This window comes from Canis lupus, chromosome 19 (assembly GCF_003254725.2).
Source record: "Canis lupus dingo isolate Sandy chromosome 19, ASM325472v2, whole genome shotgun sequence".
In the NCBI taxonomy this organism is placed as follows: Eukaryota; Metazoa; Chordata; class Mammalia; order Carnivora; family Canidae; genus Canis; species Canis lupus.
In genome coordinates this window covers 44178487-44202753 of record NC_064261.1, presented here as the reverse complement: position 1 = coordinate 44202753, position 24267 = coordinate 44178487, and the positions used below count along the sequence as shown (strand labels likewise).

At 33.4% G+C, this 24267-nt stretch overlaps 1 protein-coding gene across 1 annotated transcript in view; it reads left to right on the top strand.

Annotated features, from left to right (window-relative positions):
* The window catches only part of LRP1B (LDL receptor related protein 1B), a 1837374-nt gene that overhangs the window by 1125007 nt on the left and 688100 nt on the right, over positions 1 to 24267 (top strand). The window contains exons 15-17 of the mRNA XM_049097407.1: positions 3011 to 3133; positions 14884 to 15024; positions 19301 to 19426. Coding sequence (XP_048953364.1) covers positions 3011 to 3133; positions 14884 to 15024; positions 19301 to 19426 — 390 coding nt within the window. The remainder of the gene's footprint in view (positions 1 to 3010; positions 3134 to 14883; positions 15025 to 19300; positions 19427 to 24267) is intronic.

Sequence of the window (24267 nt, the reverse complement as noted above, 5' to 3'; positions counted from 1 at the left end):
AAGTGCAGGATCTAAAAAGAGTTAATGAGGTATATGCCTGGGTGACTCAGCAGTTGAGCATCTGCCCTCAACTCAAGGCATGATCCCAGGGTCTAAAACAGAGTCCCACATCAGGCTCCCTGTGAGAAGCCTGCTTCTCACTCTGCCTATGACTCTGCCTCTCTCTGGTTCTCTCATAAATAAATAAGTAAAATAGGAAAAAATAAAATAACAAGTGTTAATTAATAGTTTTTAATATAAAATTATAGAATTAAAAATAATAGACTAGCTTCTATGCCAAATATATGAACTTAATTAATAATTAACTATAATTCTAACTACCAGGAAATGGGCTAAATATTCTTATTTGAATCTCATAAAATATATTTAAGGTAGATATTACTTGTTTTTATCGTGCATTGAAAACCCCAAGGATCAGGCCTATGTAGCCATTTGCCCTCAGGAAACAATGAGCCAGGGATAAACTGGGATTCAAATTCAGGTTTGTCTGACCATGAAGTATTTTTTTGTGACTAATTTATGTGGCCAATTTTATGAAAATTATATAACCACTATACTTTTAGAAAGTGTATGTCTTTTCTGTAGCCATTGTAGTTTTATCACTGATAAATTTTTATTGATAACTTAAAAAAAATGAAGTTCTTGACTACCTTATAGAACCCAGGATTCAGATATTTCATATTACAAAACACTAGTATAACAAACACAGTAATTTTTACTTAATGCATGATATATTTATTAAACACATTATTGTGTAGGTCTAGTAAAATTTACCTATAGTGATAGGGCCATCATCACAAAATTTATCTTTCCAAATTTTCCATTTTGATAATAATCACCATCAAAAAATAACCCAAATGACACTCCTAATTAAGTTAAGACACACACAGAAGCACACACACCACACAAAGTAGCTTCAAAGCAAGGCAAATGTAAAAATTTTTAATGAGTATATAATTCTTCAAGGGAGAAAAGACACACTTTATCTTTTCCTAGGTTGATTGACATCATTCAAAGTTGATTTTTCTGAAATTATCCTAGATGAAATCAGGATCTGGACTCAAGATCCCATTCTACTAGTTTTCACCCAACCTTTAGAAAGAATGTAAAGTCTAATTTCTCTTCCAACTACAAGTCAAATTATCTCTCCATCAAGTAGGATAAAGAAAATCTCCATTGGCTTATGTGTTTCATATTAGGGTCGGATGCTTCTAACTTCACTTATGATAAAACTCTGAGAAGAGTCCAGGAAGCATATGGAAAAGGGGATTTCTTCCTCTCACCATTCTGATGAAGATTTAGATAAAATGAAACAGTAGGATTCCTTTGTGGTGATGATTTACATATTCTGTTATTTGCTAGAAATAAAAGACGCTTTATTAACAAAGGTTAAATTACTAAGGTCTATAAACAGCAATATTTTACTTTCTCATTTTATTTGAGTATAGTTGACATACAATGTTACATTAGTTCCAAGTGTACAACTTAGTGATTTGATAAGTTTATATGTTATAGTAAAGTTCATCACAAGTACAGCTGCCATCTGTCCTATTACATTGCTATCAAAATATCATTGACTGTATTTCTTCTGCTCTGTTTCTTATTCCTATGACTTACTCATTCCATAACTGGAGGCCTTTCTCTCTCATTCCTCTTCACTCAGTTGGTCCAGTCACCCACCCATTTCCCTCTGGAAACCATCAGATTTTTCTCTGTATTTATAGTTCTAATTCTGCTTTTTGTTTTTTCATTTTTTAAAGATTACATTTATGATTAGAATCATATGGTATTTGTCTTTCTTTGTCTGACTTATTTCACTTAGCATAATACCCTCTAGATTCACCCATGTTGTTAACAATGGCAAGAAATCACCCCTTTATATGATTGTATAATATTCTTCTGTGGGTGTGTGCATATGTGTGCGTGTGTGTATGTGTGTGTGTGTGTATACACCATGTTTTTCTTATCCATTTGTTTGTTGATGGACACTTAGATTGCTTCCATGTCTTGGCTATTGTAAATAGTGCTGTAATAAACATATGGGTGCATGTAGCTTTTCAAGTAGTAAGCACTGATATTTTATTATAGGCTTGTGAAATGTTTTCATATATCATTTGTGTCTTTATTACTGTTCTTTGACAGTTATAATACACCTAGACCACTATCTTGAACTTAATTCTAAAAGGTACTCTTCATTTGTTTTCCTTGAATATTTGATTTTTTTAAAAAGTATTTGCTTCCACAGTAATTTAATCTAGGATATCTCATTATGCTGTTTTCACTGTTATTTTGTCTGTCCTTTATTGATTTAATTTTATTTTGTCATATACAAAGAAGTTAAGAGTATAAAAGCAGGAATTTTAGATTAAGAAAAATCTATGTTTCTGATTATTTAGAAATGATGATAATAAACAATAACACCTAATTCTAAATCATTATTTAATATAAAGATTATTAATTTCTAGGCATTAGAAAAGTCATTTAATCCCTATCTCACCAGTAATCCCATCTGCAAATGAGATAAATCTATCTTAGAAGTTCATTAGAAAAATTAAATTAAATATATAATAATACATAAATATATCTACATGATCTATAAATATATACATAATAAATAAATATCCCTCCTGCTGATGACTATAGATTTCCAATAATTATAACTATCAATATGTTAATGAACAGTCTTCCATTTTTTGACATCATCATCATCATCATGTCCTGTAACCTTCCTCTTTCCTGGTACTTATCTACACACATACCTCTATCTCTTCTAACCAACGTGCACATTCCTTTTATTTCCCAGTGCATCATATATTTTTTAATGTTTCTGAATTTTATTTAGGATTCAGTAGGTATCCTGAATATATTAATGAATATGTAATATGCATATGCATGTATATGTGTATATCTTTATGCCTGTGTATGTCTCCTAGAAAGAGTGTGAACCTGAACTGGCTGAGTTTGGATAGAATCAGAGTTCTCTGATGTATTCACTTCCCTCCTTTTGCAGGTGATAATATGTGCCGAGTAAATAATGGGGGCTGTAGTACACTGTGCTTAGCCATTCCAGGAGGTCGAGTATGTGCTTGTGCTGATAATCAACTTCTAGATGAAAACGGGACAACTTGCACATGTAAGTTTTGTTTGTGTGTTTGTTATTCTCATTGATTATATATGTCTTTTAGGAGAAAAAAAAACAGATGAAACCAAAGGAATTAAAATCAATCTTGGAAAGTGAATTAAGAGAATCGCTTAGGTATATTTCTTTTTAGACTACAAATAATTAACGGAATTCATTTGTATTAAAACAAAGGTTGAATAATGATGAAGTTTTCCAGAGCATTTGTGAAAAAAGCAAAGCAAAACATATATATATATATATATATATATATATATATATATATATATATATATACATATGCCACACCACAGGAGAAAATATTTCATAAAATTGTTAAGGACCTTCACCGTAGGGCAAGCTCTGTTATCTATCTTTGTTGAAAGCGAAGGAGGCAAAAAATAGATTTAGGGGAATTCTAGACTTTATCAAAATACTGAATTAATTGGATTGATTGACCTGGATTAAAGGCACTTTATTAACTTTTACTGACCTTCCTCAATTTACTGCATCTTGTCATTTCAATGTGACTCTTTTGAAATTTGTTCTCTTTATACATCATATCAAGTCCCTTCACCATGGCAATAGGAGCAATGCTATGTATTAGGTACTTAGTACTATATAAACATTTATGGAATAATTTGATCTTGACTTGCATGTTACTCATGATTCTTCAGAGAAACAGAACCCATAGGATATAAATATATAGAAGGGATTTGTTATAAGGAATTAGCTCATGCAATTATGGAGGATGACAACTCCTGGTATTCATAGTCAATGAGTTAGAAACTGAGGAGTATCAGTGGTATAGCTCCAGTCTGAATGCTAGTAGGCTAAAGACCCAAGAAGAGCCAGTGTTTCAGTTGAACTCTGAAGGCAGGGGAAAAAAACCAATGTCCCAATTCAAGGTAGTCAGGCAGGAAGAATTCCTCTTATGTGCAGGAAGACAGGCCTTTTTGTTCAATTCAGGCCTTCAGCTGGTTGGATGAGGGCCACTCACCTGATTAATGTAGTCTACAGATCCAAATGCTAATCTCATCAAAAACACTTTAACAGACACACCCAGAATGATATTTAACCCAACCTCTGGGCACTCTAAGGCCTATTCAAATTGACGCATAAAATTAACCATCACAAATGTTAAATAGTACATAAATAAATGCATTTTTCATCAGTTATAATTATTGTCTAGGGGAGGCAGAAGAAGAGAAAAGTATAATAAGATTTCAACCTATCTGAAATGTTTTATTTCTTCTAAATAAATGTTGAGGATAAGGGATTTTTTAAAATAACTTAATACATAGTAACATTTGAGAAATACACAGAAAAAATTTAAGTGAAAAATCATGCCATAATGCCACAATTCAACAATAATCTATTAAGACATTTTGATGTTGTTTCTTATGATTATATATCCCTGGAGGTGATTAATTTTCATTACTAATAATAACTGTAGGTAAAATTTATTGAATTCAATATAGGATGTGAGATTTTATGATAAAATTTCATGGTCTTCTTTAACCCTTACAATAATCATTTCAGGAAGATACTATTACTAGCTCACTTTATTATTCAGAATGCGGACTTGAGGGTTAATAACTTTACATAATTTACATAATTAGTACATAGGACATTTGGAATTTAGACCCCAAATTATTTTATTTTGGAAACGGAATTCTTAGTTATATTGCAGTTTTAGACATTTTGGATCATATCACAGTATAACTTACACTGTACTTTATTTTTACTTAGAAGCATAAGCATCTTATCATGTGACTACATAATCCTTGTAAACACAATTTTTAAACCATTTTTCTTCATATTTCTACTTAATATTGGTGTTACATCTGATGGATTGTTATAGACTATTTGTGTATTTCTTTATTTTTTATGATCTGTTTTGTATTTTACCATATAGTCCATGGTCAGCTTGTTACATTTTTTTAAAACATTTGGAATAATACCACCAGTTTTAAATCTTATTAGTATTATTTTGAATTTTAACTATTTGAGATGAGAACTTTGACTTTCTTTATACTGTTCTCAGGGCGCTTGGGTGACTCAGTCAGTTAAGCGTCTGCCTTCAGCTCAGGTCATAATCCCAGGGTTCAGGGATGGAGCACCACATGGGGCTCCCAGTTCAGTGGGGAGCCTGCTTCTCCCTCTCTTCCCCACTCCTACTCTCTCTTGCTATCTCTGTCTCTCTCTCAAATAAATAAATAAAATTAAAAAAATTTATACTATTCTCTTTATTTTCCTCAATTTCATTCCTTATTGTAATTTAGGATTTCTGACAAGGAATATTATTTTGAATCTTCAATCAGAAAGTCTTTTTATAAAATGTTTGACATGCATAGCTAGTTTGTTGATCAATTTTATAATAGTTTCTTTTAGATCTGAGTCAGTGCTCTATTAGTATATTGCTTAGGATTCAAACTTCAATTCCTTGTTGTTTATTAATATCCACTGATATTTAGGATAAATATTTCTTGAAGTTGTTTTTTCAAGAGGAGCACAAAGACCACATACTGTAGAGTTCCTGTGTTTTCTAAATAGGCCTCATTTGCATTTATATACGATCGACAATTCTGGAAATTAATTCTTGGCTAAACATAAATTTCTCCAAATTCTGGAAATACTATTTAATTTATTCTGGAATAATATACTTGAGAGTACAATTATGAATTATGTTTCTCTGGGCAAACTTTTTTCACTGTTAGGATTTTTAAATTGTCTGTTAAGACAATTTTCCATAGAACATAATTATCAGAAGTTTACTTTCTTCGAGTCTTCAGGTGGTTTCCTTCTTTTGTTCTGTGGTATAATTTTTTGATTTCTATTTTATTGTTTATGTATCATAAGAAGAAATCTATAAAGACCTATAGTTTGTCAATAGACAGAATTAAGCATTACTTTGAACAACATAAAATCTGTATGGTTGTCTGATAGACTAAATCTTATCTTGGTTATTGAGAAAGAGAAAGGTATAGTTTATATGTACATTTCCAAGTTCAATTTTTAGTGTCTACCACAGATTCATCTAAAGTTATTGTTCTGGCATAAAATGAGATTTTTTTGCTATCCCAGCTGAATAACTCTGACATTTTGAACAGATGAAATGTGTGTGTACACACACACACACACACACACACACACAGTACTCTTTATGGACCTCTCACAAGCATCATCCTTCCTTTGCTCTACCCTCAGATTTCCTCTCAAGGATAGAAGCTAACGTGCAAGTATCTCCTTTTTTTGATAGGCACAGACATTATAGTCAGTACTCATGAGCAAACAGTCTCTATTTTTTTTAACCTAAATAGAGATTGGCTTATTCAATTTTTAATGGTATAAGTTAGAGAAGCTTCTAGCTGAATATTTAAACCTTGTCCTATTGGTCTTGCAAAAAAGTCAAAATTCCCTTAAGATAATGTCAGTCGAATAATCAAGAGGCTGAGTTTTAGGGAATCTTGTGAGTTTTTCTCCTTCATCTTAGTTTTTCATAGTGGGAAGTTGGAGGGAGAGTGTATACATCAGATCTATCTAGATGACTTTTTAAGCTTGAAATGTTCTAATTAGTTCTTTAATTTTAATTGTGTGAATCATAATTATCTGGATCATTCGCCTTCAAATTATCTTTTCTATTTCCTTCATTCTATGCCCCATTTAAAACTTATGGATTTCTTAAGAATTGGCATATTTCTATATCAACATTGATATAGAAAAGATACTGACCATTGAATATCTCTGTGTCAATAAAAACTGGATGACTTTTGGCTTTTAAAGAAATACTATACACAGTGTTGGCCATGCAGTTATGATAGGAAATTTCTTATCATGACTGGACACATGCGATTATACATCTGGTGAAAGAAATTGTTTTGCAACTATTGGTATTCTTTCTAATATCTACAATTCATCGATGATGCAACTCAAGGCAATAAAACGAGACAGGAAAGATTATCTTATCTATACTTGTTACAATAAACAATGTTAAATCAACATAACCATCTGGCTCTTATTTGGGAATTCGTTGTTGCATTTGGTTGTTTAAAACTCTGCTATATCTTTAACATGGCATACAACTTGCCCAGGTTTCTTTCAGTTGTAATGGGAAAAATCATGAGTAAGCATATAACTCACTTCTTACAAACAATTCACAGTGTGTTTACATAAATTATTCCAGTTCCTATTCCTTTAATGACAAAAGTTTTTTAAGGATATGTTAGCCTTCAGACACATGAAAAAATGCTCAACATTACTCAGCATTAGGGAAATACAGATCAAAAACCACAATGAGATACCACCTCATACTGACCAGAATGGCTAAAATAAACAACTCCAGTGACAACAGGTGTTAGTGAGGATGTGGAAGCCTCTTACTCTGTTGGTGAGAATGCAAACTGTTGGAGCCACTCTGAAAAACAGTATGGCGCTTGCTCAAAAAGTTAAAAATAAAACTACCCTATGACCCAGCAATTGTATGTCTAGGTATTTATCCAAAAGATACAGAAATAATGATTCAAAAGAGCACATACACTCCAATGTTTATAGCAGCAATGTCCACAATAGCCAAAATATGGAAAGAGCCCAGATGTCCATTGACAGATAAAGAAGATGTAAGATATATATGCGATGGAATATCATTCAGCTATCAAAAAAGAATGAAATCTTCCCATTTGCAATGACATGAATGGAACTAGAGGGTATTATGCTAAGCAAAATAAGTCTGAGAAAGACAAATATCACATTATTTCACGCATATGTGGAATTTAAGAAATAAAAAAAGAAGGGAAAGAAAAATAAAATAAGATAAAAACAGAGATACAGACAAACCCTAAGAAATTCTTAACTGAGGGTTGCTGAAGGGGAGGTGGGTGGGGGGTGGGATAACTAGATAATGGGCATTAAGGAGGGTACTTGATGTAATGAGCACTGGGTATTATAGGCAACTGAAGATTCACTAAATTCTATCCCTGAAACTAATAATACACTATATGTTAACTAAATTTAATTTAAATTTAAAATAATTAAAAAGGATATGTTAGCCTTAGTTTTCAGATGAGGAAATTCAAGTGCAAAAGGACTACAAATAGAGTTCATGGTTGCAGAGTATGGTGTAGAACAAATATGATTGTGCCACTAACTTCTCATTAATGCTGATTCCTCTAAGCTTCTAATTTAGTTCAGATGAGATTCATTACAGTTTTGTGAACTGATTTCAACTGGATTAACTCTGTAATCTGAGTTAACAAGCAAAACAAAAATACATACTATAACCATTGAGATATGATTGTCCTGGTTCCAGTCATCCCCATTGAATTGACATGAACTGAACAAAAACCCATTGGCAGTTGGTCAGGTCAGACCAGAAGTAAACACTGGTGATTGTTTCTCAATGAAATTGCAGCATAAGGCTATGCCAGAAGAAGCATTCACCCAGCTGAAAAATATTGGCATGCTACATGATTGATTAAGGATGAATTCTAATGCCATACCTGGAAGAATCAAGAATGAGTGTAGGCTAGTGTCTTTGTCCTTGTGAATCTTGTGTGGCATGAGAAAATCCTCTCAGAACTAGAAATGAGACCTGGTACAGCATAGTAACTTGGAACTGACTGCCCTGGAGAAGCATATGCTACCCACTTGATCAATTATCAAATGAGTTTTTAATTTATTTTGGTGGCTTTGTGGAGAAAAACACAATATACAAAATTAATAAAAGAGGACATGGATAATCCTAAGAAATTAAGTTAAAGTTCTAAAAAAAGATAGTCTTTTTTTTAATAGCAGGATAATTTTGTCTAATATAATAAGACAGTATAAAATAAGACAGTAATTCTTTAAATTCCTCTTTAGTGGCCTGAAAGAAAAGACAGAATTTTCCAGTGTGCCTTACTCCCAAGAGAGCAACTTAAAAATATTGATCATCCAAGGGTAGCATTGCACAATTATATGTCAGTGGTACTCTGTGACCTTCTTTACCTTCTGGAACACCAGATATATTCCTCTGTCAAGAACAGTGCTCCACTATGGCTAAGCCATTTATCTGTTCAGCTGTGACAAGCCTTATGTTCTAGGATATATGCAATCTAATGTGTAGTAAAAAGTTTAAAGCAGTAAAAAGTTTAGAAGCCCTATCCAGATGAATATTTATGGCCTTCTGTGCATAGGAACTCACAGAAGATTATGTACCACTTAGGTTGGCTGCTCAGAAGACCACTCTATCTAATGAAAGGTCATCCCGCTATGATCTAAAGGAGAAATTCAAAACCCATCGCAGCATTTTTTGCACTGCCTTCCTACATAATCAAGCTTATATAAAGGCATTAAAAACACTGCAATTTCAAGTTTTCTTTTAGGTTCTTTTATCTCCCTGCTCAAATAAGAGATAGTTAGAAATTCTCCCCAAATACAAAAACAATCTATTAAATAAGTACATCCTAATGTAAAATGTATAGGAACCACAGGAAAGCTTCATTTATTTTTTTTCTGTATTAGTTCTCATTCTTTTATGACTAAATTATCATAATTTTGATACGGTCAACAGCAAAAACATCAGTTGACAGAGGAGACAATAAATACTTAGATTCATTACCACACTGGGATTGAAAAGAAGAAAAGTGAAGTGAGAAACATACATACTTGTTCATGGGCACCACAGCTTATTAAACCAAGGTGAGGAACATATGTATTGATTTCTGAGCTGAGATAAATCTGAGATGAGTCCAAACTAAGATAAAATAAGCCAGAAAGGTTTTCTCCCTTCACTTCATTATGATTTGGATATTAACTCCAGAAATCTCCAGTTTTTACTGGAAACTAATTCTAGAATGTATATTTCCTTTTGTAGTGCATGGAAGAGTCATGTGGAGACCTTCTAATTTCAATATTCTAATAGCTGGTATCATAGGATGTCTGAGACCTGACGAGTCCTTGCTGGGAATGTTATGATTCATGTTATTTTATTTTTGATCCTGGTTAAATTAAAGGATCATTTATTACTTTGTCAACTTTCTTACTGCTGATATCATGTTGTAATATTTTTATTGGAAGTGACCCTGGTGGTAGAATTACAGGTTTTACATCAGTTTTCAAATTCACGGTGCAAAGTAGAACTCTAAAGCAAAGCTTGCAATTCTAGCACTTATTAATATATTAAAAGTACTCTATGTGTCAGCCCAAACACCCAAGTGCTATATAGGATCAGTCACATTAAACTTTGGAACTGGGGGATCCCTGGGTGGCTCAGCGGTTTGACGCCTGCCTTTGGCACAGGGCGCGATCCTGGAGTCCCGGGATCGAGTCCCACATCAGGCTCCAGGCATGGAGCCTGCTTCTCCCTCCTCCTGTGTCTCTGCCTCTCTCTCTCTCTCTCTCTTTCTGTGTGTGTGTGTGTGTCTATCATTAATAAATAAATAAATAAATAAATAAATAAATAAATAAATAAATAAAATTTAAAAAGAATTTAAAAAATTGTTTTAAACATTGGAACTAAAAAAAACAAAAACAAACAAACAAAAAAAAACATTGGAACTAAGTGACATACATGGAGCCTTTTCTGTATGTTCAATTTTTTTGGCTTGGGAGGGGAAACTTTATCACTCTTTCTGTTAATTTACATGTAGATTTTTTTCCTTCAGTTAAGCTAACTTCCCCCATGATCTTGGATGATGATAGAAGACTATTTATTAGCTTTTTAGCCAATTGAAGTGATACTATTTTCCTGAAGTACTTATATAGTCCCCAGAGATAGAATTTCTCACTATAATGAATGGCTGTAATGTAGAATTAAATCTCTGATAATTCCAGTAAGTTAAGCAGCAAGTATTTTTTAACGTCTATTCTATGCCTGGTTCTATTCTCAGTGAATTCTGTTCTGTATGTGACATTGTCCTTCCTACATTTAAGAATTTCAAGTGGAAACATTAAATATATAAAAATGGTCTATAAAATGGCTCTTATAGAGGCTTTTGCAAGGTAGATGGATATTAATCTTTTTTCTAGGTGCTATTGGCTCTCTTATGTGATGCCAAATATACTTGCTTCATCATCTCATTGGTTCTCATGGAAGTAGTTAGATTCCCTGGCCATCAGCTAGGGTGCTGAAATAAATGACATTGCTTCCCAATTCCACAGAATTAGGTCAATGCTTGGAAAAAGACCATGCTGTTTTAATGTCTAAAATGCCATCTTATCCAGATTATCACCTATCACATTAAATATTTTCTTGATAATGGACAAAAATAATCTCTCTTCTATCATTACAAGTCCTGCATATTCCTGATAGCATTGACAACATGGTTTCTTTGTAACATACTACATCTGGAAGACTTGGGTTAGGACTACAAAAAAACTAAATGTCATATACCTTGAACAACTTTGGAAATGAGAACCCAGTATTCTTTAAAATAATTACTAATATGTCAACAATTCTGAAGGGTCTAAGATTTAACCCTAGGCAAGCTAATATGTGAATTTGTCAAAGATTCATAGATTCTGACAGAAGACACATAATTCCTGGATCAGACACAGAAGATTTTATTATTCATGTCACCAGCAGGCAGCATGAGTTTCATGTTCATATTCGTTCTCCTTGCCCCACCTACCCCTAAATCATACAGAAGCAATGCACAGGAAGGTCTAGGTGAATTCTGCACACACAGTGAATTTGTATTCACACTGAAGAACCCTAAGCATGAGTCTGCTAGAAAATCTGCCCAACATTTGCCCTGAAGGGAGATGTTATCTTTACTCATTTGGCCAAGAAAAAAAAAAAAAAAAACTGCTCTCTGCTCTAGAAAATACCATGGAGAAATGCCACGTACTCAACAAATTATAGGGCCTAGAAGACTTGCAGACACTTTAAAATGTCAAAGATATTTGTGAATGTTTGATTATATCTGTTCTTATGGATATAAGCAATATCTAATTACTGTCACAAATGATAATGGTATATACTAATGACATTGATATAGATCAATATCAGTAAATTGACTGATGTCAGTCAGGAAGTTGACTCTATTGATTTTCAAACAATTGTTTGTAACTGTTATGAAAAATGAAAATGAAACTTTGGGCATTGTCATCATATATTTTTGAAAATCACCACCTTTGTACTAGTAAATATCACTTAAAAATAACCAACAATCCACACATATTTGAAAACGTGTTTAAAACAAGTTTGGGAATTTTGCCTATTTGTATTCTTTCCATAATGGTCTAAATATCACTTGAAAAACATTTAAACTCTAAGCAGACTTAAAGATATTATCTCCAAATTGTTTTTGTTAAAGAATATTTAGTTTAAAATATTAGTTTGAGGGGGGAGGATGGTTTGTCTTTTCCTAAACACCTTGCTTTTCTTTAGTATAGATGTAATTGTTCAGAAGCAGCTATAATTTCACTCTTGTATATGTATATCCTTGATCATTTCCTAAAACTGTCAGTTGAGTTTATTTGATCAAAAGTCCATGTGAAAGCTAAGCTTTTTAAATTGGTGGGAAGGTTATCAGAAAAAAAAAAATGGTTTCTTGGGTTTTCCAATCCTCAAACTATGAAACAGCTGACATAGTTGTTTCATAGATGTCAATGCTACGTCAAAGAAAGACCTAGCATTTCTTTGGCATCAACTATAGAGAGACTAAAGAAAATCTTAAAGCTGAACTTAAGTTTGGAGGAAGCTGATCACATTTCAAATCAGATTTCTTGTCTGACTGGAATTTTTTTTTAAGATTTTATTTATTTATTCATGAGAGACAGAGAGAGAGAGAGAGAGAGAGAGAGGCAGAGACACAGGCAGAGGGAGAAGCAGGCTCCATGCAGGGACCCTGATGTGGAACTCAATCCCAGGACCCCAGGATCACACCCTGGGCCAAAGGCAGGCACTAAACCGCTGAGCCACCCAGGGATCCTCAAATTTTTTTTTTTTTTTTTTTGAAATGAGAGATTGTTGACCATTAGCCCTAATCATTAAGGAATAGAAATTAATCTAAATCCTCTTCATTAAAAATGCCCAGTTTTAAGCTGAGTTTATGTGGATTCAAAGAAGAAATTACCCCACCCTTGAAAATATTAGGGTCCAATTGAGCAAACTTGAGACTCAAAATAAGGATAGTTTGTGTGTCATCAGTGATCAATTCTAGAGATTTTGAGAGAAAAGCTCTATCTTACAAAGGCCCAGACATATCCCAATGTATTTCCACTTTGCTTTAGTTACTATCCTCACTCCCAGTTACTGCTATAAAGAACATCCTTGGGGTGACTAGGAGACCCAGCGATCTTCCTTTTTGTTTTTATTTTGTTATCAATTCCTATTTGGGACTTGTTCTATACAGATAACAATTTACAATTTTTATTATTATTATTATTATTTTACATTCAAGTGACTTTACAGAAATTGTATCATTAAAGAAATTGCTGCTTCAGCATTTTGTTACTGAAAAGGATTAGAATTAAAAAGGGAGACAGAATTACTGCCAGTTTCTACAGACAGTGTCTACTTGTCTGAGAGGGGATAGAAAAGACAGGCTTACCTTTATTCAAATTGAATAGTTCATTTACCACACTGATTAGTTTTTACTCTTAAAACCTTAACTAGGAGTCTGGATTTCATGGGTGGATTTCCTTTTCCAAACACAGGAACCCTAAAGCCTTGTGCCTCACTGCATAACTTTTTGAAGCAGATTCTCCACAGTGATGGTTCAAGAGTCACATTCCCTCTTCCATTCTTTGGAGCAGGGAAAATGCAAGGATTAAAGGAGCGCTAACACAAAGCATTCTGGAAATGCTTAATATATTTTCTTGACATCCCTTATTATTGGCATGTATATAGATTCTGTGACAGTTCCTCAGTCCAAATGACTTATCCAAAATAAAGGTTAAAGCCATCAGGATTTCTATAGAAAGATTAACTTTTGTTTCTCTTAGCAATAAACTAGCTTTTGAAAATTCAACATATTTTTCAGTTCATGAAAGACAAATCATTTATTTTAACCATTCCCACATATTCCTCTTTGTAGACTCCTATCAAATCCACTCAAAGAGAAAAAAATCATCATCATCATCATCATCATCATCATCATCATCATCACCCTTTCAATTTGTGAATAAATCCCAATCAACTGAATTCCTAACATTTGATGAGAGAACATGGGGTATATAGAGAAAACACTATATAGAATCGGATGTATAATGAGATCATTTTTCATAATTTAATACCTCCAGGAATATCCAACCAGACCTGAATTTTTCTCCCACTTGCAGACCAGCACGGTTAATATAGCCATTGTGGCTGTGCTACTGTCTAATTTTTTTTCATTTTGATTAATTTGGGATGTACTTATCTGTAAAATGGAGGTGAAAAAAATTTTTTGCTGTGGCCCTATAATAGGTCATGATAATAATTGAGATTATCAATGAAAGCTCTTTAAAAAGTAAAACTACACACTTAGAGGGAATATGAGGTGATAGTATGTTGTTATTGTCGGTATTACTTATTATATTGGTGATGGTTGTTTAGAATAAATCTTTAAAATTCTTAGTAGAATAATTATTGTCAGAAAACCTTGAATTTTTCTCATCTCCAAAGATGGTTGTCATTGCAATGTTAAGACGTTTTCATGTTTTCGATAACATGAAATGAATCAGAATTTTTGTTATTAAAACAAAGCTTACATTGTAATGAACTGAATATAGCTAGTATTGTTCATATGTCTTGTCTTGTTTTGTTTTGTTGTTGTTGTTTGTTTTATTTTTAACCTTAGTTAATCCTGGAGAAGTATTGCCTCACATATGCAAAGCTGGAGAATTCCGCTGTAAAAACAGACACTGTATCCAAGCTCGCTGGAAATGTGATGGTGATGATGACTGTCTAGATGGAAGTGATGAAGATTCAGTAAATTGCTGTATGTTCCCTCCAAGTAATATTACATTTCCCTGAGTCTTTTAGCATGTGAACTATCAGAGCAGTTTGTGAAATTTAAAAACATCTAAGAAAAATTAAACTCCATTTTTCCCCCCTTAGTCATCCTTTTGTATAGAGAATAGACTTTAGGTTGTCTCCTTGCACAGTTTTAAGGCCCTGATTTTCTTGTCCTTTTACAACTTTAATATTATCATTTTGGGGTGCTCCAGAAGTCCACTCCTTCCCTGTTTTGTGCTATCAGTGTCACCACACCATTGTCAGAAGGTTGCTATAGGAGACCCTTTGGGGTCTCTGAATTTAAAGATGTGGAAAATCAATTTAAACTCCCTCAAGTCAGAATTACTTGTGCAGAAGGTCATGATCCACTCTATTGCTCCTTGGCAACAGAGCCTTGAAGAAAATTCAAAGAAACAGACATGGGTTTAGAACATGTTGTTACCTAACTTCACTAGCTCAGGACACGGTAGACACACATGGGGCACTCAGATAGAAATTCAAGATTTGATTTTCTCCCCTTGGCCTTCTATTTAGCTGGTTATCATTTCCCACAATAGGAAGGGTGTCATGTTTCTGGTTGGGATAAGGCATGGTCTCACATATGTGGAAGGAAGATATCTTGAGAAATACACTAAATAATGTTTTGAGAATATATTTGATTAGAGTCATACTGGAATGGTTTTGAGATACCTAAAAATATTTTTATATGGAGAGAGGCACGCTATGTATATATGTATCCTTAGTCTTTTAATTTGACCTAGACCTTATTTTAAAAAGAAAAGTGTTTTTCTTTTAATTGATAGCACTTTCCAGGTTAGAATGGCTGAACTAATTGAGTTAATTGGTGGTCCTCCATTTTCTTGTCTTTCTTCTTTTTTTTTTTTAATCCAAGATTATAAAAATAAATTTTAAAGATCTTTTGTTAAGAATGGACAGAATTGGGTACCTTGGTGGCTCAGTTGGTTACATGTCTGCCTTAACTAAAGTCTTGATCCTGGAGTCCTGAGATTGAACCCCATGTTGGGCTCCTTGCTCAGTGGATGTCTGCTTCTCCATTTCCTTCTGCTCCCTGTCCCCCCACCACTTGTTCTCTCTCTCTCTCTCAAATAAATGCATAAAATCTTAATAAAAAAAAAAGAATGGACAGAATTGGTCTGAACATCTGTATAATGCAACTCTCTTTATTTTTGGACAAAACTCCAAGAATCTGAGTTTCTTTTTTTAAGATTTGTATTTATTTATTCATGAGAGACAAGAGAGAGAGGCAGATACAGGCAGAGGGAGAAGCAGGTTCCTACAGGGGGTCCGATGTGGGACTCGATTCTGGGCCCTGGGATCACGTCCTAGCTGAAGGCAGATGCTCAACTGCTGAGCCACCCAGGCTCCCCATGAGGTTTTAAAATATATTTCCAGGTGTATATAAATGCATAAGTTGTAAGTAGTACATGAATATAATACTACCTTCCCTTAATTTTCAAATACGGACTCTGATTTCAACATTATGTGCTCCATATTTTCAATCCTACTGATAGCTCTACTATAAAGTATAAATCCCTAAGTAATATCTTAAATACTAACTTGATACAATTAGACAAAAATTTCAGAGTGGGAGGACCGATTTTATCTAAGGATAAAGGTTTTTTTTTTTCTCAACTTTTTTTTTTTACATAAATGATGTTTTATTTATTAATTACATTAATTGTCTCTGACTCACAATGCTTATTCATGGTTTTAGTGAATGCGCCCAGTGTATCAGCTTCCTGCATAGTGACAGAGCACCTGTGCAGAGCACAAGTATTTTATCACAATAGTCATGTACTAGTCCTTTAGGTCCATGCTACTCCCTGTATGATTGTTCTTTTCACAAATTCACAAAGAAACTCATTTCTTCTATGAGTATGTGGGGCATTGCATTTGTACTGTTCATTGTAGTGTTAAAATTCTTGGTCAGGATGTTTTTCTTGATTATTTTTATCAGTTTCCATACCATTACCAAAGCCTATACATGGACTTCTCCTGCAGTCTTCTGTTTCACTTATAACCCATATTCAGTTCCATATAATTAATTTTCCATCTTTACCTCCTCTCCAACTTCACTGGCTAAATTAGTCCTCTATCCTAGATTAACTCAGCAAGTGCCCTGCTATTATTCCTGCCACTTTTGGTCCTTTAACTAAGGCCAACTTTCAATACAGCTTCCAGAGTGGTATTTATAAGATGAAATCTAATCTCATTATTCCAGTAAATCCATAACCAACAAGATAAATTCTAAAATCCATTGATTCACATATAACCATGTTATGACTCATGTTTGCTTTTTTAGCCTTACATGCCTATCAGGCATACACTTACCTTCTTTGTTCTTATCAAGTTGGACTACAGGTAGATCTCTAAAAAATGCCCTTCTTTTCCTCTCCTCTATAACACTGCAGCCTATGGAAATCACCATGGTTTACCATGACCTTTATAGGGAAGTCTTTTGTGAACATTGAAAAATCTCCTTCTCTGTATAGCCCAGTTGGAGCTAAGCATCTCATGTATATTCCTTTATCATGGTAGTGCCAAACAATATTTCAATTATATGCCTACTTATCTGGTGCATCTAAGAGATGGACAACTTTATGAGGAGACACATTATGTTTTAGTGTCTTTATAGTCTCAGAGTCTAACATAGCACCCAGGACGTAGAGAATACAGGATTAAACAAAAGGAGCAATGAAAACAACATTTCTGGCCAACTTCCAGCAATATGGGATCTTTTCTAAGCTTGCAGTGATTTTTTTTTTTTTCTGAGCAGCATTATAATCCTGAGTTCTCATGGTTAATATTCTAGCACTGTGTCATTCATTTCAGAGGATTATTTATATATTAAATACTCATAAGCTTTGTCCTTGAATTCTGTTATCTTTCTACTTTCTATTCTTTAGCTACTCAATTCCAAATCACAGGGCTATGGATTGTATTTATGCCTCCTTTTGAATTCTGATTTACATCATTGATGAAAATTGCAAAGGTCCCTAATCAAGCTTCACTAAAGTATTTTTGCATAATCTTGTTACTTTAAAATTTTGACCCTCTAATATATTGGATGACTTTTATTCTCATGAGCAACTATTTTTGCTAAACTCCCTGAAGCCAGTAGAAAATGTTAATCAAGCTGAAATTCCAGGAAACATAGGCTACCCCCCTACTTTTTTCTTTTTTACTATACATGAATAAAAACTTTCTGAAAAAGTGATAAAACCACTTTGTCTCCTAAGCAACTTTAAAAATAGTGTTTTATAGAAACCGGCTGGAAACGCATACATTTGCTATGCAACAGCATGATAAAATGGCTATTTTTCCAATTCTAAGTAACTCTAATACCAAAATTTATTTTTATCATACAGAAGTGCAACTACTGGGCACAAGGAAAATTACTTCAAAAAGAACGTGAAGTGGTGAAACAAATACTGAGGAGCATGCCAATTCAGTTAGGAATTTAGCCTCCAGGATGCAGGAAAAATAATCACAGAAGGTTAACTTTAAGATGGCCTCCTGCTGTGCTTAGATATTGGAGGTTTAATCCTTAGCTGTGCACAGCTTCCCATATGAGGATCAGTCTTGTCCTCAGTATATTTTGTGGTTGCATGGTTATTTGTTTGAACTAGGAATGAAACCCTGGATGGTCATTTTTGTTATTAAAATTATGCAGGATCTCATATTTAGCATCAACTCCAAGTCTCAAGTGTTGCATTTTTTTTTCCTTCCAGTCCCAAGAAACACTGGCAAAGCATAACAAAATCAGGCTTATCTAATATTTCAAAAAGTACTGAAAAAGTATGTGGCTTATGAAAATGTATTTCTGATATGTGATGTAGTTATTTCATACATACTTGTTATATATCATGTTAAAATTTGAGATTATTTTCAATGTTTTCAGCAACAATTCTGAAATTGTGTTCCTTGTGATATAGGATGGGAAAGCGAACATAGTGATATAGTTGGTTTTAGTGAAGACATGAACAAGTGTCTATATTTCATTTTATGTGAGATATTTTATTACTTGGTGTCTTCTATAAAAGTATTACTTTTTGACAGAGCCTCAAATATTAATATTTTCTATAAACTATAAAATAATGAATGAAAGAGGCTGTGGCATTTATTGTACTATATTAATTACTGTAAGTTTTCTATAACTTAAAGTAACCGTAATTGTTTTCAATTTTAAGTAATTAAATTTGCTTCTCCTCCCCCTCCATCCTCCTACCCTTCCCCAGTCAATCATAGCTGTCCTGATGATCAATTTAAATGCAAGAATAACCGCTGTATCCCCAAGAGATGGCTCTGTGATGGAGCTAATGATTGTGGAAGTAACGAAGATGAATCCAATCAAACTTGTGCAGGTAAAGGTTTGCTTGAATATATACATAAATCTCTTCTAAAGTTAGTCTCCATAAAAATGCAGGTCAGTGTTTTGAACTAAGCTGAACTTTCCTAGGGCTGATGATCTGATTATTGCAGTAGTAAATGAGTTCAGACTTTGAAGCCACAAAAGCTAGAATACAAATTATCTTTTACTTAATCCTTGGACATGACTCTCCTTTCCAAAGTAATTTGGCAGTTTATCTATCCATATGGGTGTTGACTATCAATACACTCCTTGGACAAGACTTGTCCCTGCTAAATCTTAATTAGCAGTGGGGATTGAGGTCTGTTAGCATGCTGTGATGGAGGCCATCTCACAAGAAGAACTGTTTTTGTTCGTGTGTGTGTGCGTTTCGTTTTGTTTTGCTTTTTACCTTGCAAAAAATAACCTGTGTATTTTATTTGGTCTGCTGTAGAATACCTCTGTGAATAGTTTTCTGTTCCTGGAACATAATTTATATGGGGTAGGTTTTTCTTTTTTCATGAAGTCCCAAGATAATGAAGCCTATTTACATTTCCATATAATTTATCCCATTGTAATACATCTACGAATCCCTAGTCAGATTCTCTTTGAATGGGAATATATAGCTTGTGGTACAGGTTACAACAGCTTGCCATAAAGGTCATGATTAGTCAGATGAGTGTTGAAAAATGATATTGACTAGCAGCAGCCTAAAGCTATTCCTTGAATGATGAAGAAAAAGTAGTGTATTTGATGACTTATTGATATCATGGGTGAAAATTGTGTGTTTTTTGGTAATCATTACATATAACAATGTCAAAATGTATCAACCCCTCTCCTTTTTTTGCCAAAATAAGCCCCACTGAATAAAAATTATTATAACCTATTAGTGAAAACTGTAGAGGCAGCATATAGAGAAAAGACCCAGAGGTCCAGAAGCCTGGTTTGCACTCTTGGTCATGCCACTGTTTTTCTTGGAAAGGCTTGTACCTCAGTGCACTGTGATTTCCCTATATATTTCTTTCTGCTTTCCAAGACTGTGAATTGACTAGAAAATATTTCCTAACAGCTTTTTATCATGTAGCAGCAATGAAAGAGAGTTGCCATTCCATAATCCTGACCTGCATCTCATATTCAGTTTTTTTTTTTTTTCCCCAGTAGGGACATATTCGCTGAGGATCCATGGGCTAATTATTCTCTTGTCCTTTGACTAAATATCACCCAATATTTTAGAGTAACTGATTATGTTCAAGATGTTTTGTATGTCATATAAGGTTGTTTTACAAAGGGCTGTCCAATAAAAAAGGAATCTTAAGATACTCTCTGGTCCTATTCTCTCCCCTTAAGTCTATTCATTTCATAGCTGAAGCATAGAATAAAGGACTTACCTTAACTTATATCATTGGTAAGAGTTTAGGGGAAACTCAATGTATGAATTATTCTCTAAGTTCATTGCTCTTGTTATCAAACTATATTATCCTGAGTATTAGCTAAAATTTTAGGTATGGTCAATTTAACTTTCCCAAGATTGTTCTTAAAATTATGACTATAATTTACAATGAAGCTTCTTTCTAAGCTTATACAATTATTATTTTTTTAAAGGTGAATGTTTAATTCTGAAACTTTATTCCATTACTTCCTAAACATATAGATCCATTTTCACCTTTAAATTAAAGGCATTGCTGACTCAATACCATGTCTTTTTCATTTCTGTTTTGGCTTTAAAAATCTGCTTGTTTCTACATGATATTTGGGATTGACTATCTACTTATAGTAGTGAAAGTGGAAATGCTATGTATGAGAGCAAATTAAGCAATAAATCCTAATCAATGCTAATTAGTAAGATTTCTCAGACATCCCAGGCATGTAGTCCACTAGGAAACAGGATACAACCTGCTTGCACCTCAAATTCTGCTTTCAGTGATACCAGCTGAAGTCTGCCAATCAGTACTAGATCTTTTCATAAGTGTATTTATAATAGATGTTATGGCCATGGTATGCCTTAAGAAATTAAAAAGAACACAAATTAAGAATAAAAAGAACAAAAGAAAACCACAAATATGCCTCTTAACTTTGAAAATTAAACGTGTTGTGTGTTACAGTATATTTCCACTTTGTTTGACCAAAACAAATAAATAGGTCACATAGTTCATCGTACTGAAAAAATATGCAAATCATTAGATAATTTATCTTCTGGATCATTTCTATATGTAGGTATATACATAGATATGTATCCGAGATAAAAGTTTTCCCAAAGTGGGGGTTATTTTGTAACTGAATCCACTGTCCTATAGTTTTTAGCATTGTGACTAACTTTATATCTAAAAGGAAATCCTTTCCTACAAGATACCAATTTCCTTTCTTGTTCCTTTGGGGTTTCTCCTTCATGAATCAACTAATTCAATACTTATCACAACATTGGATATAAGAGGAAAAATACACTATATCTTTCCTTAGAAAGCTGAATGAATATGGGGAGAAAAATGTAAACAGGTCATTCTAATGCAGTATTCACAGTGCTAACTTAACTACAAATGGAAGCACAAGAACAACTAATTTAGTCTTTGTGTATCTGGGAAGGCTTCCTGAGGGAGGTGATATCCAAGCTAAGTCTAAGAGAGATACAGAGACAGAGTAGAAAGGAAAAGAAAAGAAAAGAAATGAAATGAAATGAAAAGAAAAGAAAGAAAAGAAAGAAAAGAAAAAAGAAAGAGAAACCTGAATAACAGTTCAAGTCATTCAATTAGAAAAAAATAAATAATCTGATAAAATTAATCATTGGCAAGATTGTGGAATAAAAAGAGCCAACATATACTCTTGGTGGGTGTATAAATTGGTTTTCTACATTGGAAAGCATTTGGCTAAATCCAATAAATGTGGAAGTGTGCATACCTTCAAGTCTATAATTTCATTTCTAGATTTATACTCTAATACCTATGTGCAAAGAGATGCAAGTAAGAAATTCATTGTCCTAATCCTGGTAATAGTGAGAAATTAGAAACAACTCAAATGCCTATTAATAGGAAAAAAAATATGTGTGAGTGTGTGTGTGTATCTGTCCACTATGTGTAAAACTATAAGTATAAAAACATATATATTGATGCAACACTATATAGTATTATATTCACATAATAGAATGTTATTCGTACTTAAGATGAATAAACTAGAACTCAAATATTAACAGAAATTGATTTCAAGGGGTGCCTGGGTGGCTCAGATGGTTAAGCATCTGACTTTGGCTTATATTATGATCTCAGGGTCCTGGCTCAATGAGGAGTCAGCTTGTTCCTTTCCCTCTGCCTCTCCCCACTGCTCATGCTCTCTCTCTCTGTCTTCTCTTTCTCAAGTGAATTTTAAAACAAAATTTTAAAGAAATTAATATCAATAGCAATGTTTATCAAAAGTTGCACTTATAAATTACTTAGTGCCATTTACATGAAATATAAAAATACAAAACAATTATATATATACTTATTGATTTGTAAATGTGAAGGAATAGGATTAAAATATGTCTGGAAATGAAAAAAAAGAAAGAAATTAAGGATAGTAGTTACATGTAAAAAGAGAGAAAGAGGACTGAAAAAATTACATAGGAGATTTTAAATGTACTTATAATACATTTTTCTGAAATAAAACAAAAATAGTCTATAGTAAATACATAAAAAAACAAGATTTGATAGAGCTATCTGATGGTAGACAGGTGTTAATGTTATTATTCTCTATACTTTCCTAGGTGATAGAAATATTTTACTAGGGGGAAAAAAAGAATGATTGATTGGCAGAGTTACTGAGGGTGAGGTAAAGTCCACAGAGGATGATAGGTGGTTGGAGGATATGCCTGAAAGAGGAAAGCTTTGGTACTTGTTCTCCCACACAAAAAGAAAATATGTCTCTCTACTTATGAGAGAGACCCAGAGGCCAAAGATGAGAAATAGTTAAATTTGAAATTATTTATCCTTGTAGTCACCAATGATGATCCTTGGATTCAAGCGTAGCCAGTTTCAGACCAGATTTTTCCCACAGTACTGAGCTCTAATTAGATTACATAATATTTATTTTTCTCACATCTTCCACAAATGTTGACTAAATTCAAAGTAGACAGATATATTTGAATTAAGAACACCTGATATATTAAAAATCAGACTTCTTTATAAGATAAATTGAAAAGCAGGTGCTGATATGACATAGACTTTGTTTAAATAGAATGCTTTGATTAAAATACAGCAAAAGTGAAGTTTAGAAATAATGTGTAAAGATCTCTTCACCTCTGCCTCCTTATTGTTCCCATGCATTGTGGGATTTCTCACTGCTACGGCAAGAGAAGCATAATTAGCGATGAGTAGAAAAAATTCAAATTGTGACAGTGGATTTCTGATTCACTGCTAGATAAACAATTCCACTGAGGAAGTATAAATTTCCTCTTCATTAGAGAAGCATTTGCTACAACATTAGAGTCCTCTGGGGCTGCTCTGCTAATCTCACCTCCAAACTAATTTAGAGCTGATAGAGACAAGAACTGAAAAAGTAAAGGTTGTGTCTTCCTGATATAAATCCAGTGATTAGAAAGATGATTTAGTCAATTAGATTATATCATATAGACAGACAGTACTTGTAGATTAATGGAATGAAGCATTTTTCCCATCTGAAATTATTTAAATTTCTTCAGCAGATTAAACAGTTTTTTCATGGTTAGAATAGACAATGAATTCATATATTTTCATGTCATATGATCTCTCAATAATAAGCCAGTGAGCACTCTTTGGAGTAATAGGTCCTAACAGTTCTTCAAGCTTCTGAGTTGGTGAGTTGACACACAAATTCCCCCACTACACAATGTGAAATAAGTTTTTAGGAGTT